This window comes from Callospermophilus lateralis, chromosome 9 (assembly GCF_048772815.1).
Source record: "Callospermophilus lateralis isolate mCalLat2 chromosome 9, mCalLat2.hap1, whole genome shotgun sequence".
Classification (NCBI taxonomy): domain Eukaryota; kingdom Metazoa; phylum Chordata; class Mammalia; order Rodentia; family Sciuridae; genus Callospermophilus; species Callospermophilus lateralis.
The window spans coordinates 9456219-9474259 of record NC_135313.1 but is presented as its reverse complement, the minus strand read 5'-3'; the positions used below and the strand labels follow the sequence as shown (position 1 = coordinate 9474259).

Here is an 18041-nt window from a genome sequence, read left to right as displayed (position 1 = left end):
GATTGGCCCTTGGCCTTCAGCGACTGCAGGAGTTGAACAGAGCTTGAACCAGCAGGGAGGGAGGGTCCCAGTGTTCAGAGTTGCACTATGAAAGGATCCTTCTGGCTGCATGTGAGACCAGGTTTTAGGGGCAAGAACAGGAGCCAGTCTGGGGCAGAGCTGGGGTGGCCTGGATGGGGTGGGGGGATGATCAGAGAGGCACTGAGCGGGTGTGCTGTGTTAGAGGTGGAATTAACTAGACAAAACACAGCTCTCGTAGGGGAGTGAAAGCAGCACCAAGCCCTGGTGTCCTAGCTTGTGTCACAGAGGAGCTGTGACATGCCTTCAAGGCACCCCAGTAGTGAAGCCAGATGGTGATTTGGGATGTTTAGGTCGTGGTGTTGGTTAACAGTTGACATTTACTGACTTCAATATGCCGAATGCTATCCTAAGTGTTTAAGGTGTTAACTCATTTATTCCTCTTATAAAGCTAAGAGGGAGCCAGCGTTACTACCTACGCTTTACACAGGAAGCAACCAAGATTCTAGGTGGGGAGGTAACTTGCCCAGGGTCACTCACATAGCAAGTGGTAGAACCTGGGAATAAACCCAAGTGATTTGATTCTAAAGTTTCACTCTTCAATCAATAGCAGTGTTTTCCAAATTACAGATTATCCAAATCAGTGCATTGGGGGTCAAACCTACCTTTGTCAAAAATTGGTAGGTTGTATAAACATGGATTAATTTCTGGCTTCTCTACTCTGTGCCGAGAACACAGGGGTGTTCTCGGCAAGAGACAAGAAAAGTATCTTCAATAAATGGTGCCAGTAAAATTGAATACACACACACACACACACACCCATATATATGTTTATATCTCACATATATTTACACATACATATACATGTCTTTATGTGTGTATATATAAAATATATATATAGCAGAAGAATAAAACTAGATTATTTCTTCTCACCATATACAAAAATCAACTCAAAATGTATCAAAGACCTATGTGTGAAATCTGAAACTATGAAATTATTACAAAAAAAAATAGGGAAACCCTTCATGGCATTTCAAAATGACTAGAAGAGAAAAAATTCCCAACACATAACATGATTAATGTTTGAGGAGATGGAAATGCTTATTACCCTGACTTGATTATTATGCTTTCTATACATGTACTGAATTAGCATAATGTGCCCCACAAAAATGTACAAATTTTATGTCTCAATTTTTTTTTACTTTAGAAGACCATCTCAGAGTGTGACACACTTATAAAAATGAGTGTTACATTCTGTGTGTGTTAGTCTGTGTGTAACATCTAGAATCAAGATACAAAATACTTTCTCTCTGTGGGTTGTAATCAAAAGGCCTGCAGAACTTTTCCCCAGGCCGTGTTGTCCAGGATTGACTGTTCCGACAGGGAAGGAGGAAAGACTCTCTTCCTGGAGAAGATATATGTATCTACTTTGGAATGAAAAGTCAAGGTCTAATTATATCAATAATATATCTTCCTTCATGATGCCTATTATCCTAAAACATTCTGTACTTACAGAAAATTAGCAGCTATTAACTCAAAAGCATCTAATATATCAATATTCCTCAGGGAAGGGAAACTTCATTGTAAGCAGGCACCCAAAGGCTGCTGGGTGTTCAAAGAGAATGACGGCTGATTATAATGAAGGCAACCATTTATTGAACACCTACTAAGTGCCAGGCATTATACTCTACTATCTACATTTATTACCCCGTTTATTGATGCCTGGTAAGTCAGTACCTGAGCTAGGATTTGAAACCAGCCCCACTCACAGAATTGAGTTCTCAGCCACAGAATCCAGCGAGCCTTCTTTCCATTCCATCAAGCTGCTTTCCTTACATCCAGCCACATCCATTCCCTGAGAAATAGGTAGAGGATGCCTTCCTGCTGGTCGAAGTATTTAATAAAGTAATTATGAATTAAATGGGGTTTGTAAGTCACCCTTAGGTCCTAAATTTCTGTTTATAAAATTGCTCAGTCTAACGCATTTTGTTATAGTATCCCAAACAGACTAAGACAGATGCATTTATAAAAATGTTCATTCTAGTATTGCCAGAATGGATCATCTGTCTAAATAAATCATGAAATAAATTATGGAGCCGCTACAAAATGAAACTGTCATGTGGTGGTAAAGATGTGATAAATCTGCATAACCCAACCGGATAAACCTTCAAGATACATTATTAAAAACAAAAACAAGAGGCTGGAGATGTGCACAGAAAACTCCTATCAGTGTGGGAGAGAACAGAGGCCAGCAGCTGTTACTTTGGGGGAATGAGGTGGACGTCTGGGGAGGTTAGAAGTTACATCTTTTTTACCTAAGAAGGACAACCAGAGAACCAAAGGACCCGACCCATTCACATAACCAGGAGTGCCATGTAACATCACCTCCTGGATGTCTTGGGCTGTTATTAGATGTCATTTGTTTGAGAGGAAGAGGCCCAAGAGGTGCACCTGTATTTTTCCTCTGGCCTGGGAGGAGTCACACGGACCCTCCCTGGTGCCTAGCAGCACCTGTGCAAAGCTGCACAGCAATGCCCATCATGCACTCTGACTTACCCACCCTATGAGTTCCTGAAGGCAGGTTTCTTTCATTAATTTTCTATAACCCAGGCCCTACCTGCAAGGTCTGCTAATAAGGAGGCTCTTGATTAGTGATTGAGTATACAAAGATATACAAGATAGCCCACTTGCCTCTTTTTCAACCACAGAATGGCATTAATTCATGTTTATCTGTAGATTCAACTGTTCAATGGCTGACAGAACTGGCTGACCCCCAATCATCCAGGTTGACGGACATAGATAAACATCATAGTCCCAACACAGATGGTACAAACACATCCACTATGTAAAGATTTATAGGGTCTATTTTGTTTTTTGACCTTGGTCCTAAGAAGGCATAATTTCCCTTTACTGAAATCTAAGGGAAAAACACTGTGATCAGTCCCAAGGTGATAAAAAGAAGTGGAGGAGAATTAAAAGTTTGCCAGGATGCTAAGCTGATTTCCAGAACAAATGCCACAGAGCATGCATAAAACCTTAGAGTGCCTGGACTCATCCCACCAGGATGGTCCTGGATCCCTTCTCTGGTTGCATTTGATAACTCTGCAGTCTGCTAGGTTTCTGCTTTGACTGTAATTGGGAACCAAATAATAACTCCAAAGGGGCAAATTCCCAAGAAACAATCATTACTTGGGCAAACACTGGACACAGGAGATAACTGTGCAACAGCTAAAATGGTATTCATTTGCGTATAAATCCTACTGGGGGTTCAGACTCTCTGGTGGTGGCTAATGATAAACTTGATTCATCTCCACATGTAGAGATATAGAGCCCCTCACAGAGACATCTCTGTCTTCAGGATATGCACGTACCCTAGGTATCTGGGAGTATTCCATATTGTATACTGAAGTTTTTCTTTTTGTTGCATGTGACAGTAAATGTTATAGTATCCCAAACAGACTATATTTCCAACAGATCCCACTATTTCCAACAAATCCCACTAGACTCAACTTCAGTGGTGTTCAGTGCAGGAAAAGGTAGTTGTAAGGCTCTGCCTTGTCATTGTGCTTCCCGGCATGCTGTGACATTGTTGGGGATGAAGCCTGTAATACTAGAGCTGGAAGTGTGAACATGAACCATGTCATTTAATCCCTCATTTTATAGAAGGAGACGCTGAGCTCCAGAGAGATGAAATGACCTTGCACAATCTTGGGGTTGGTTAGGCAGCAGCAGATACAGGTCTGGAACCCAGCTCTCTGGCCGCCAGGGCAGCATTCATTCTACTCAGATTCTTGCCTCCAATTAGTGTAATCACTTTTTTGCAAATACTTATCAAAATTATTAGGACAATGTTGTGATAGGTCAAATTGATCCCAAATAATCTCTAAATATGATCATTTTCAAGAACAAATAGGAGGAAAGAGAGACTGTTGATAAGGTGGTAGACAGAATAATGGTCCCCAAAGATGTCCATGTCCTAATCCCCAGAATCTTTGAATATGTTACTTTCTATGGCTAAAGGGATTCCGAAGATTGGTTAAATTGGGCATCTTGAGATGGGGAAGGTGTCCTGGTCTATTTGGGTGGGCTCAATGTAACCACAAAGGAGAAAGTAAGGTTCTGAAGGGTCAGTTTGTTTGCCCAGATCATGTGGCCAGAATAGGATTTTGAAGCCAACCTGATCCTCTTTCCTACTCTATCTTTGTGCCTCTTTTACCTATATTGTCATCACTCAAGGGATCTAAAATTAAGATTTTTTTTCTATACCTGTATAAATTTTTCTTCAGATATTTTTTGAGGATATCCTACATGTTCTTGACTTTTCTAATTCTACTTTTATATATTTATCTCCACAAATACCACTTTAAAAATTAAAAATAGGTAATACTCTACCCCAAGGCATAACAGTTTTCATTTTGTAGAATTACCAAATTTTAGAATGAAAACTGGCCCCGTGTTTCAGAGAAGTAAACCGAGCTCGGTATACCTAGATGCAGTCACACAGTAAGGGCCACAGTCAGAGTGAAGACCAAGGCCCTGGCCCAAGTCTAAAACCCTTTCCAACAGATCCCGCTAGACTCAACTTCAGTGTCTTATACCAACTTACAGTTGTTAGAAAAGAATTCCAGTGGTGACAATGCTACCTAATCTCTATCTTCACACAGGAGTATTTCTTACCCTTGTTTAACAAGGAAAGTCGGTCCTAAGACCTTCTGTATAGGAACATCTGGGAAGAGTCCCTGTTCCTTCTCATGCTATGAACCAAAGAGGAAAGACAAAGAGTAAGCAGACGAGGGGCCAAATATTACATTTGTTACCACTCACCCTGATGGTGGAGGATATGCTTCACATTTCTGGATGAGAGAGTTTCCTAATACTGGACACCTCCTCCCCCTGACATTCAGAGTTAGACACCATGCTGCAGCCGTGGGCGGTGCTGGACCACTGGCCAGGGGCCTGAGCCTGTGACACTACGGCACAGAGAGCAGAGGCTCTAGGCAGCTCACAGATAGATGGGGCTAAGGGTCCTGCCTCTCTTCAAATGTGCACAGCTGATAAGTTATTATTATCTGTCAAGAAGCAAAAGCGGGTGAGAGGGTCCAGGAAGGAGAGCTGACCCAACATCCCTCGTGTGAAGAGAAGCATCTGGAATGGGAAGGACGCGTCCTCCAACCAGCGCGGTTGGATTTCTTCCACCATAGAGGATCAAACTCCCCTAGTTCAGATAAGAACAAGATACCTGTCAATGCTGAATTTTGAGACATATCTAAAACAACTGGAAACACAATTCCACAATTCCACATCATTTTCGCCTCCATGCTGTGCATCTCTTGTTTCAACATCTTAAACCTTGATCCTGACATTGTCACACTTCTGCTAGTCACCCACACACTGCCCTGGGCTTGAGGCAGCCCCCAGTGCTCTTCAGCTTTTGTGGTTGCCCTCAGTGGACTTTTCTCTAGGCAACTGATGGAACCTCATACATTCAAAGACACTTCTTGGAGACCTAAGTGCAAAGTGAATTTACATTCTGTGTTGCTTCTTACATTTTTCAACCCAGAGACTCTAGTTTTTGATATGATTCTAATGTTTCTCTCAAGCACATTTTTGGCTGCCTGAGTAGCAGTGAACTCTGGATGACATCTGAAAATTCTCATCCCGATGGAAACGCTGGATGGGACTCAGGAAGGAGTGAGGACAGCATAACCCGGGGGTGGGTGGGGGGAAGAGTGGCAAAAGCATGAGGCTGGGACTTAGGATTCACGGGTAATTCAGGGTAACTTGTCCTTCAGGGCCTTGCTGCTCGTTGGTGACACAGGGACTTTCTGGTCCCAGTTGGCATCCTCTTGCTGCAGAAATACTTACGGATTTCACAGTTTGCTCCCACCCAGCCATGAGGGCAATGGCAGATATAACCATTGGGCTGGTCCAGGCAGGTTCCAGCATGATGACAAGGGTTGCTGTCACATTCATTTATGTCAATGTCACACTCTTCACCTGGGGAGATAAGGAAAAATGGCAATGAACTGGTTGCATTCACAGCTCCCATGACTTCTCGGGCAAAACCAAGACCTGCAGCTGACCATGACCTCCAGCAGCAGAGCCCAAACTGCTCTTTGTGTAAACTCTCAAAAATTCCAGACAAGGGATCTTTTATGTAAGCAAAACTAAAAAAGAAAAAATATATATATATTATCCTGATGAGAAGAATTTCTCCTTTATTCCATTAACCAGTTAATAGAAGCTGATTCCCAAGTCTGAATAAGCCCTTCAAGGTTGATTAGAAAAGCAAACTTAGGTTCCTGAATTTATTAAGGAAGTCTATTTTATTTTGGATTTTGGCAGCTGAGTCTTATTTATTTTTCCAAAACCCCAGAAAGGCAAAAACTCACTGTTTATGATAATTTTGTAGCCAAGTGTTTGAGTGTACAGACTGGACACGGAATCTTCTGGTCACAGCTGTGTGCCTAGCCTGAGTCATCTGATAAAATGTCCTCTACTTTCCAGATCCCTAGATCTGCCTGGAGGACATGCAGACTGGAGAGCAGTAGGTCCAGCTCAGGAGAGACAATCATGAAGTTGGGGGTTAGCCCATTGTCTTTTCTAAGAAATGGCAGCCCAAAGGAAGCTCACAGACCCTCCATTCTGTCCTCCCCTGTAAAGAAAAGTGCAGTTTCAAACTCCTGACCCTGACTAGACCCAGACTTTCCGGGTAGCCTTACTGACCTCAGAAAACCAGGGATAAAGTTACAAACCAGGACCTGGGGCCAATGTCACTCTGAGCCAAATTTACAGGAAATAGCTTGTTACCAAAAGTGATATGAACAAAGTCACCTTCGAGTGATTTTACAGCCATCATGATGAGCCCATATAAATTGAATATGATTCTTATACACAAAGGCAGCTCATCAGAACTGAAAAGGATACTTCAAATTGAGACATTTTCTCGTAAAAGTTTGAAAATGAAAAAAAAGAAATTTCTAAAATAAGGCCTCATTTGCTTAAATGCAGAATGGGATGAAAAATGAAACTCCTACCACTGCTATAGTCAGAGATTAATAAGAGCAAAATCAAAGATTTTTGTCCATTTTTAAAAAGACAATATTTCAGTACATTCAGGTAATTACTTCCAGGCTTATATAACATTAAATTGCTTTTCTATCTGCTATTGGTTTACTTCACATCTATAAGACTACTCTGTCACTCACAGATGATTTTAGAGGAAGAATCCCACACTAAAATATTTCACAACTGTTTCATTTCATAGTCTTTATGTACCTGGAACCTGACTACTTCATTTTTGAAGTAAAATCTGTCGAATAAAACATTTATTATGTTTAGGTCATACTAGGGTGACTATAATTTGGCAGTGTCTAAATGAATTTGTTTCTTTCAATAAATATAGTCATTGATTTCAATAGAAAGGACGTGAAATTGATTGCTTCTTGCTAACCTATTTCAAAGTTTGTCTTTGTATTAATAGGGCAATCGCTCTGAGTGGGAAAGGAAAGAGACTAAACTGTTACAAATGGCCCTGCAGGGCAGACTAGTCGAGGGGACACAAAAACAGGAATGTGCTGAGAAATGCTAAAGGATGAAATCAAAGACCTTGACGGATAAATTCATCAGGACTACATCCCAGCTGCTTAGGCAGACAAGTTAATCAACGCATTCACTGAACATGGCTTTCTTTAGCTGGAAATCTGAACACTGCAGATACTGAAATGCAATGCTCGGTTCCCAACATAGCAAGAGCCTCATTTTTCCTACCTCGATAGGCTGACACAACTCAAAAGTCCCCCTGCCCCATAAGGTCTACTGCAACATCACACCCGTCTAATTCCCTAAAAGCAGTGCACCTGCGCAGCTGTGGCCTCAGTCTGTCCAACCTGCTCTGGTCCAAAGCTCCTCCACAGAGGTGAAGGCCAAATTCAGGGCAGATCTGGATCACTAAGGGCCTCTGATATAGGCAGAAGTCCAAGATCCCTAAAGTAGACTGTTCTTGGGACCCACCAGATTAGAAAGAGTTGATTAAAAAAAAGGGGGGGGGGAATATCTACAAACCATGATCTCAAGAATCGGGGCCCAGAGAGAAGGTCAAACTGATGTCAGGCTGCTTTTCACTGTGTCCTTAGAGATGCACTTGGAATGAAACGTCATAACTTAACCATGTAATCTTCCCGCCAGGCGGGTCAGTGGGCAGCTCCTGATGCAGCATGAGTGCTGGCAGTGGCCAGGGTCCTGGGTGCCTCCACCTGTTCCCCATGGCCTGGTCAGCAGACGGCTCTCCTGCCCCGCAAGCTGAATCTGTTCCCCCAGTTCTCAGCCTGGGACCTTCACCATGTCCTGGGCTGGAATTGAGGTGATGTGGAGCATGGGAGGGAGATGGGGTGACTGTCAGTGGGGCCACCAAGGGGGTTTCCATCCAGGAGACCCCACGGAGGACCGCTGCCCTCCACTACAATGATCGTGCTTTTTGCCATCAATTGACACAAGACGCTTGGAGGTTTATTGTGAATTATGGGAAACAACTCTGGCTTTACTGACATTTCCTCATATTTAGAAGCGTTATGTTTTCATATGCATTTAAGACCCTGACACACCCTGACGTTCCAGTTCTAATTAATTTGCATTGTAGCTTATTTTACTAGGAGAATTCTAGTGCTGGGTATGAGGTTCCTTACTAACAGCTAATTCGGTACACCCTCAGGCCTTTGCTGGCCAGGAACAGTCGACTTTTCAGCTCACTCACTCTTTTTTTTTTTTTTTAATTGAGTTAGACAAATATCAGTTGCTCTTAAATCATGATTATTCTTAAATAGCATTTGTGAAGAGAGTTACCAAACGATTTTTTTTTTTTCTTTTTGAGATACTAGGGAGGGAACCCAGGGACATTTTACCACTGAGTTACAGTCCCATCCTTTTCTCCTTCTTCTTCTTTTTTTAGAGACAGGGTCTCACTAAGCATTAAGTTGCTGGGGCCCTTGTTAAGTTGCTGAGGATGACCCTTGTTAAGTTGATGGGATCCTCCTGCCTCAGCCTCCTGAGTCCCTGGGATTACAGGCATGCACCACCACTCCTGGCACCAAATAAATTTCCACTTGACTGGGACTGGCAACCAGGGTCTGACCTCCAAATGGGTTATAATTTCTTTTCAATCAACTACTTTCTAAGGGGCAACGTGCATAGGAGGTATGTTTGGTAGCCCTTATGCAAGTCAACAAGCCTCCTAATTAATCCCATAGGCCTTCCCCAGATAAATGAGGAAATGCAAACCAAAACAAAACAAATCCAGTCACTGCAGCTGTAAATCCTTGGGTTAACAGAATCCACACTGGGCAGTATTGACGGCCATCATCCTAGTGTTTGCACACTTCGGCTGCCCCGTGCCACACCTGGGCTCGATGCCTCAACTCTGATCCCTTCCTATTTCATGAGAATTTTATTCCAGATGAGACAGGTCTAAAAAATTATTTGGAACTTTTGCTACCGTGATGGAGTAACCGGAACCTGTCCTGTCCTCCCACGGTGAACAACTAGACAACTGGATGAAATACATGCAAAATAAAACCACGTTTAAGAGCTGAACTTCAGCTGCAGGGGAGGAAATGAAGCAGCTGAGCTCCGCACAGCCTGGACCTCTGCCTGGGGCCAATTTAGAACACAACGGCCTCATTGAATTGAGGAGACAAAGACTGGAGTTTGTGGAGGCCAAGGTAATTTGTAGGGAAGACCAAATACAGAAGATAGAGCCACTCAGAAAAAAGAGTACCAGAAATATGCTGCGTCCCTTGGGTCCCTTGCTGAATACTGTGCGCAAGTTGAAACTCCAGGAGCCTGGCAAACAAAATGGAAGATGAGCAGTTTCCAAACTCACAGAGGACTGGAAAGTATCCAAAATCTCACAGTTCATCGGCCACCCACTGCATCAATGAAGCCACAAAAGGTCACCTCTTAGCACGAGGGCATAACTGTCCTAAGAATAAAGGCTATGCATTTGGAATCACCTCCCCAGAATATAAAAACAAGCCTTGAAAGACTGACCAGGCTGGCAAATAACTTACCTGCCACAGAGACCAGCATTTAAAAGAAAACAGACAATGGAATCACTGCACCCAACAATTAACCCACAATGACCAGCATCCAAAAACGCAGGGAAAAAAATGGAACTAAAAAAGGAATAAAGTCCTAGAAAACATTCTGTCCAATTTTAATAGCTATGTAGCCACAAGAGCTTTTATGTAGCCAAGGCTGAGCTGCATTGCAGAGGAATAGACATACAAGTCGATGAAAAAAATGGAGAACTCCAAATAGACCCCCATAAAAATGGCCAACTGTTTTTGATGAAGGTTCAAAAGCAATTAAAGGAAGAAAACATGGCCTTTTTAACAAATAGTTGTTTAAGAAAATGTACTTCTCTAGGCAAAGAAAAGTAAACTTCCTGTTAGAAGACCCCAGGAAAGGATATATCTGTGGAAAAAGAATGGAACTATATAACAAATGCTGTGGGGAGGTGCTGACCTCAGTAGCAGAGTGAGTAGCACTGGTTAGACTCAATGAGAATGAGCTGGACACAGGTTAACGATTTTGAAATGGCTATCTGTGCATATTGGAATTGACCAATTAAGTAAATGGATATTTGAGGGTGGGAGCCAGGTCTGTGGCCATTGTAGTGGGAATATTCAAATAGCAGAGGAGACTGCTAAATGATCCATGAGGGGATGGAATAGAGTTGGAGACATCCCTATGAACTCATGCTTGGCTTACTGTAGGTATGGACGGCTACAGAGTGCAATATTCATAGATGTGCACATGGGTGTGTGTAGGTTAGTAAACACATATTCTTTGTCGCTCTATCAGCTGAGAGGGCCTGAGAGTAATGACACCCCAGCAGTAGTGAGCATGTTAGTGCACATATCTTTATTTCTAAAGTCATTCTCTAATAATGAACCAGGGATCCTTAGAGAAATTGGTAATTCTAGGCCTGGGGATATAGCTCAATTGGTAAAGTGCTTACCTCACATGCACAAAGCCCTGGGTTCAATCCCCAGCACCACAAAAAAAAAAAAAAAAAAAAAAGAGAGAGAGAGAGAGAGAGAGAGAGAAAGGGAGGGAGAGAGAGAAATGGGTAATTCTCTAGGACTGGGGTAGGAAACACAGGATGAGATTGGAGCAACTTGAGTTCCAGAAAGTATACAAGAAAAATTATCAAAGACAATTCAGGAGGCTGAGGCATGATGATCGCCTGTTCAAAGCCAGCCTCAGCAACTTAATGAGGCCCTAACTTAGCAAGACCTTGTATCAAAATAAAAAGGATGTGGCTCAGTGCTGAACTGCCCCTGAGTTCAATCCCTGGTGCCAAAAAGGAAAAAAAAAAATTGAAGGAAATAAATGACAGCAACAATTATCCCACCCCGCAATAATGGGGCTATATCAAAGGAACATAGGAACCAGACTGAAAGACCTCCCAATGTCCAAAGCAGGAATATTTTGAGCAACAAAACAAATTAAAAAGTATTAGATTTTAACCCAAAGTATAAAATAAACACCCATGAGTCCCCATTAATATAAATAAATGATTGAATAAATAAACAAATGAAAGAGAATAAACAGATCTCTCACAAAGAAAAATTCTAAACGGTTTCTGCAGCTGCTGCCCTCTCACAGAGGGGGGACATAACCTGGACCCTGCCCTGGTTAACCGTGAGCTACACACGTGACTTCCTTCCAAAGAGGAAAGTATAGAAAGGAGGAAACGAGGGACACTAGAGTGGGAAACCCTCAGCAGGGTGATCAAGGTCGACAGTGATGGTTACAAGTCACCTTGATGGTATGCAGCCTTAATAATGTGAGGGGGTTGGCAAACGGACAAGGCAAGAGAGCATTTACTCAAAAGGATATCAGACGTCAAAATAAGCACATGAAAAGACGTGCCCCCCATCATTCACCATGTCAGAAATTGAAAGTCAAACCATAATGAGCTGTGACCACATGCCTATCAGAATGGCAAAGCCTTGGAGACCAGAGTGGACACAGGTAAGTTAATAACTGGAAGCAGGAAGGACCTCCAGGCGATGATCCTTATGGTAGGAACATGGGTTCTGAGGATGAGAGGGGATATATTTTCAATCAGAAGCCTAAGATCAACAAGAAAAAGAAAAAATTTGTCCTCCACATAGCACACACTAGGGGTTGCCGGCTGGCCTGAGATTGAAGGATCTGGATCCAAAGGAGAGAGTCTTATTTAATTAAATAACAATGGTTTGCCTAATTCATTCCATTACATCAGTTTGGGAGCTCTCAAACACTAAATAGTTGACCAAGTATAAGTTCTGCTAAACCCTGAGTGCAGTTCCTAGGCAGCAACCTCCAACAACAGGGGCAACCATGTTCCTTATATTGAAGGAGTTAATATTTTATCAACCTCTCCCATGCAGCAATAGTTATCAGAACACAAAAGATTTCTTTTTTAAGGAAGAAAAATGGTTTTATGATTTAATCTATTCAGAAAATAAACAAAGGTAAATAAGACTCTCGATTGAGATTGCTCAGAGCCCTCAGAATTTGAGCATCCTTTAGGAATTTCTATGTGGCACGTACCATGTCTCCAATTTATTTGGACACAGAACCTTTTTTCCACAGCGTATCTCCTGGGACTGGTTCTGTAAAACACATTAGCAGCACAATTCCCCAAACTACTTCTGTAACTATTCTGTGGTCTTCTGCAAGCTGGAAACGTACCAGGGCTGAATAGATCGGCATGTGTTGCTTTCAAAAACCAGGCAGAGTGATGTCTGAAACTACTTCTGTGAGTCCTGCTGCTCCCTACGATCACGGGCGGACCATGAAGAAATGCCCAGGGTGGCCTGCTGACTGAGTGCATATGGGTGCAGTGGAGGCCAGGGTGGAAGGTGAGCAGAGGCGACTGGAGAGTAGGAGACAGGAAAGAAATTACTGAGAAGGGCCCGATGAGATGTGTTCGGGGCTCTGGCAGGCAGAGGAACCAGGACGAGGATGGAAAGGCTAGATGGGAGCAGATCAGCACAAGGACGCTGAACTTATTCTTGAAGGACAATCAAATGTCAAAAGGGAGGGGGCAGAGTATCAATATGTACGGTCTCTGCATGCATAGGGAGAAGGCTAGAATGATCCATACGATTATGGAACACAGTTGGAGACATGGCTACAGTGTGGAAAATGGACTGGGACAGGTGCATGGTGTGGGGGCTGTCGGAGGGGGTGCAGGAAGCAAAGGCAGCCAAGGGAGAAGTTTGTGGAGTTCTTTGTATCTGAATGCACGTCCACAGGAAGAAGAGGGGGGTGTCAGGATGATTCCCCAGTTTCTGGCCAGCACAACTTGAAGGTAGTAGTAACGACATTTAATAAGCTAGCAAATATTTAAAGAAGGAAGCAGAGAATCTATGATTTGAGGTGTCTGAGATGCCCCAGAGCGTGTGCTGAGTAGGCAATTAGGGATTTGCTAAAAATTCTAGAGAAAAGGTTATAATTTCTCTCCCCAAAGATACTGAAATAAATTTCAAATGGAATCAAGATGTAAAGGCACAAAATAAACTAACACATGATTATAATGATATAGGAGGATATGTGTAGTCTTGATTGATAGAATCTTTCATGAAATGACAACAAAAGAAAATATAGAGTGTATAAAATGAAAATGCATGTGTACAAAATAAGACATTTTATACACATTTAAAAAATAAACACAGTGGAAAAATATTTATGACCTTGTCAGATAAAACGTAATATACTTCACACAAAGGGCTATTTCAAATCAAGAAGAATAAAGATTAGCATGAAAGGTCTGGCCGAACAGCAGACAGAGCGCATGAACAGAGGGCTCCTAAGAAACCACCAATGACAAGAAATACCTTGTAAAGGTTTCCAACCTCCCAAGGAATCAAAGACCTACAAATTAAGACAATGCTAAAATGGCACTCCTGCCAGCCAGATGAGGGTTCTGGAGTATCTGTGTCAAATGACAAAGTAAATACTCTGACACTCGCCGAGGAGTGGATGTCAGCACCATGTTAATTCTTGTTTTTCTCTTGTTACTGTTTTGTTTTCCTGGAGAATAACGTGGAGATCAGGTATGTGTTCTCCTTGATTCTGAGATTATGTTTTGCGGAAATTATATCAAGAAATAATAAGTGCACAAGATGTATAAGAATATCCCTGTCGATGTTGTTTACAAGACGGAAAGGTCACACTGTGGGTAGATGACAAAAAAGTCATGATATTTCATACAAGGATCTACAACCAACCAGTACAAATGTTACACAGAAGCTATTTCTTGATGTGGAAACACGTGGAATAGATATATTTTAAGCGAAAAATGGGTTACATATTAGTAATGGGCAGTTTGATCCTTTCATGCTCCAGAGTTCATGAATACACACTATTATTTACTGTCTTCTCTACACCTAGACCTCTGGGAACAATTCCAGGATTTCAAAATTATCAAAATATTAATAATTTCCTAGTAGTGCAGTTTAAAGTGATGGATTTTTCAATAGCCCTGTATTTTCTATTTTTTTCTCCCATGCCTTTTATTACTGGTAGAATAAAAATATTTGGAAAAAAAAAAACCAGAATACTTTCCCAGTATTAATTTTACCTCCCCTGATATATAAATGTCTCTGTGTGTTTTTAAACCATTCAGGAAAACAAGACCATCTGCAAATCGTTTTCTGGAATAAGCCCATTTCTCAATCCCAGAAAAATAAAAAGAAAAACAGAGCACTGCTCAGACAAATAGAGAGAAGATCAGAAGGTGCTTCTTCCACCTGGTGGCTGTCGGCACCCTACAGGGGGCACAGATGAGGCTCCCCTGGGGTGGAGAAGGAGGAGGCCCTGCAAACTGCTCCAGGGTATGGAGGTCACAGTGGCTCAGAGGGGGCAGGCCAGCAAGAGGCTCTCATGTTTCTAGAGGCTTCCCTGCCTACTCTTCCAGGGGCACCTGAGAGTCGGCTTCTTTCAACCTGCAGGCCGGAGTGACCCTATGCCCTTGCTGGTTAAGCAAAGTCCAGAGAACACAGACTTTGTCCTGCTCTTTAAATTTCAGGACTCCTGGGTCTGTTGGAAAAACAGAACTGCTGGTTTTGGAGTTCCTCTGAGAATCTGATGAAATGTTAAGAACCTCTTCTCAGCAGACATATCCATAGAACACTCACATCCACTTTTGAGATTCATAAACTCCTCGAAGCTCATGGAAGTGGTGGCTTTGAAGAAAGATCCCAAGACTAGGCTGCATACCACAACTGAGAAGTGACTTCTGGCATGGTTCAGTGGCCATTAAAGCTGCTGGGAACCAGCCCCCGGCCCCCACCCACTCTCCCAGCCCACTCCTCCTGACCCTCTCCAGCAGCGTCTGTACCCATACCAGCAACAGACCCACAACCTGGACGGTCTCCCTAACTTCCCCTGTTAGAGTCTGTAAACAAGTCTGGATGGCGCCTGGCAAAATGCCAGAGGGAGTGGTTTGTGAAGTAACTCCAGCGAGTTATTAAGTGTGGAGATTCCTTATTGGTTGACTGTTGTATCTAGTTTATGCTAATTAAGATAAGCTGTGTGGAATGTATAAATACCTCTGTTGTCCTACAATAAATGGCTCCTACTCCTGCTGTATCAATGTACACAAGTTGTTCGTCACCCCCCGGTTATTTTTCTGCAGCCAGCCCGACTGCGGCATTCCCCCACCACCAACTTTCTTCACTTTTCAAAATTCTGTTACTTTTATGTCATTCAATAAAAAGAAATGTAGTAGCTGAATGCAGTTTCAATAGAAGACACTCTCCTTCCTTCCTGACCTGCATTCACACGCACACTCTCAGGTGTTCATGTAACGGCTCATTTCTCATGTTTCAAAGCTATAGCTCTGAAAATGCATTGCAATGACAGTTTCAGCAAATCTAAGTACCAAATCCTCATTTCAGTAGAGCCTCATTTAATGATACACAGTTGATTGTTTTAAAATAGATCTTCACGCAAGTACTACCTCCACATTTTGCAATTGTATGCCTATCTGCAATCATTTATGCGAGGAGGATTTGGAGCTATCTTAGCCTCGGCAATATCATGGACTTGGTGGTAAATTTGAAGACCCAGTGCATGGATCACTTGCCTGTGAAGCCTGGTGCACAGACACAGGTGCCATTCAGACCTTCAGTGTCACAGGTACCTCCGTTCAGACAGCTGACATTGGCGCAGGGATCCTTGTACAATTCGCAATGTGTTCCTGCAAAGAGACAGACACAAAAGGGGTGACTCACGGAGCAATCTCCAGCTCCTGTGGCCTTGAAAACAAAGTACTTGAATGACATGGGGTGGTGTGGGGACAGATTCCGGGATGTGTGTGTGTTTGTGTGTGTGTGTGTGTGTGTGTGTGTGTTTGCGCACGCACACACACACATGCCTGTGCCCATTCCTGACTTTACTGTTGTAAAACATAACTTCTATGTTTACTCTTATAAAAATATGGCTCATTAGTAAATAGATTCAATCTTTGCCCACAGGCCCTACCAGAAAGAACTTTAATGCACACTTTCTCTGATTACATGTCCCTAATGCATAGGGCACACAAACAAAAAAATAAAAACCTGAGAGATAAATTTTTTCAATGGCAAATGCTCTCTGCGTCTCCAAAAGAATCAGAAAACAGCTAGACAGTCTTAATAAAATGTCAATATAATTGACAACAGCACCCCCAAAAGTGAGGATTTGGAATCAAATATTTCAGCAAGACCCAGCTCTACTGTGGAGAACTGCAGGATAGGGAAGGATCAGCTCCAGGACTGGACACTGGGCTCGAAGGCCAAACCACACTCCACACGCAAAGTTAGCGTGCACCCGGCCCGGGCCACATTCCAGGCCCTCACTCTAATTTATTCTTCTCAAAGACACTGTGAGATAATTGCCCTTATTTCCCCCATTTTACAGATGAGGACACCGAGGAAAGACTCTCTGATCACAAGCTGCGATTCAAACCTTCTGTCATCCAAATTCAGTCTCTGCTTGCTGGATAGTTTGCCTCAGACTGGCCATGGAAAGAAACAAAACTCTGTGCACATTTAATAACAAAGAGGCTTTTAAAAAAATAGGTAAAGTAAAAACAGAAAATGTCCCATTTCTGTAACATATATATATATTACATATAAAAAAAATCACACACATATCTACACGTATATATGCCAATGCCTGAAGCAGGACTGGATTACTTTGACTTCATATCTATGTATTCTGCTTTGTTGACATCTGCTGGTGTCATTAGAGGGCAAGATGGGTAAACAGATTGGTCTCCCACTCCCCACCCCTGTCCCATCCCCTTAGGAGAGAAGGAGAAATTATATCCTAATACAGGTAAGAGTGTAAGTAATGGCATATCTGTCTTTTCTTTAAGCATTAAGAAAAAATAAGCACAAAGCAGATAACAAGGGCATGGTTTCACTTCATCTGCTCCTGGGCTCGTTGCTTAGCTCATACTGTGCAAGTGGACAGCCACACCCAGTGACTCATTCGGCAGCACTGAAATCACTCTTGCTGGGCTTTTCTCTCTCGTCTTTGTCAATGCTTTCAGAAGTTGGACTCAAGAAGGAGAAAAAGAAGAGAATAGAAACATACTTTCCTATCTATATTTGCACCAGCGACTTATTGGAGCCAAGCATTTGAGAACGGATGGTCTTTAATTCCTTTTTATCCCCTGCCCATCATAGCCAAGCTATTAATGATGCTCTGCCAGACGCTGGTCTGGGGGGCCTTTCAGCTTTCCTTCCCTTTCTTCCTGGGACAACAACCCAGACCCAAGTGTCTTGTGCCTGGTGAGATACAGCCCCCCAGCCGTGTCTGTCTCCAGGGACTTGAAAGAAACTTCCTGGCTTGATAATCTCAAAGATCAAACCAACTTTAAGATCAGCACACCTCTGGTGACTCTTCTTCATTTGGATGTGCATCGCCTCTTCTCCCAGAAGTCTCAGTTTCCCCCCTGATTCTCACATAGCATGGATTCC

At 42.6% G+C, this 18041-nt stretch overlaps 1 protein-coding gene across 1 annotated transcript in view; it reads right to left on the bottom strand.

Moving 5' to 3' along the window:
- Positions 1-18041, bottom strand: part of Dner (delta/notch like EGF repeat containing) — a 291292-nt gene that overhangs the window by 11791 nt on the left and 261460 nt on the right. Inside the window, exons 10-11 of the mRNA XM_076866521.2 lie at positions 16160-16273; positions 5884-6015 (exon numbers count right to left, since the gene is read on the bottom strand). Of these exons, the coding sequence (XP_076722636.2) occupies positions 5884-6015; positions 16160-16273 (246 nt within the window). The remainder of the gene's footprint in view (positions 1-5883; positions 6016-16159; positions 16274-18041) is intronic.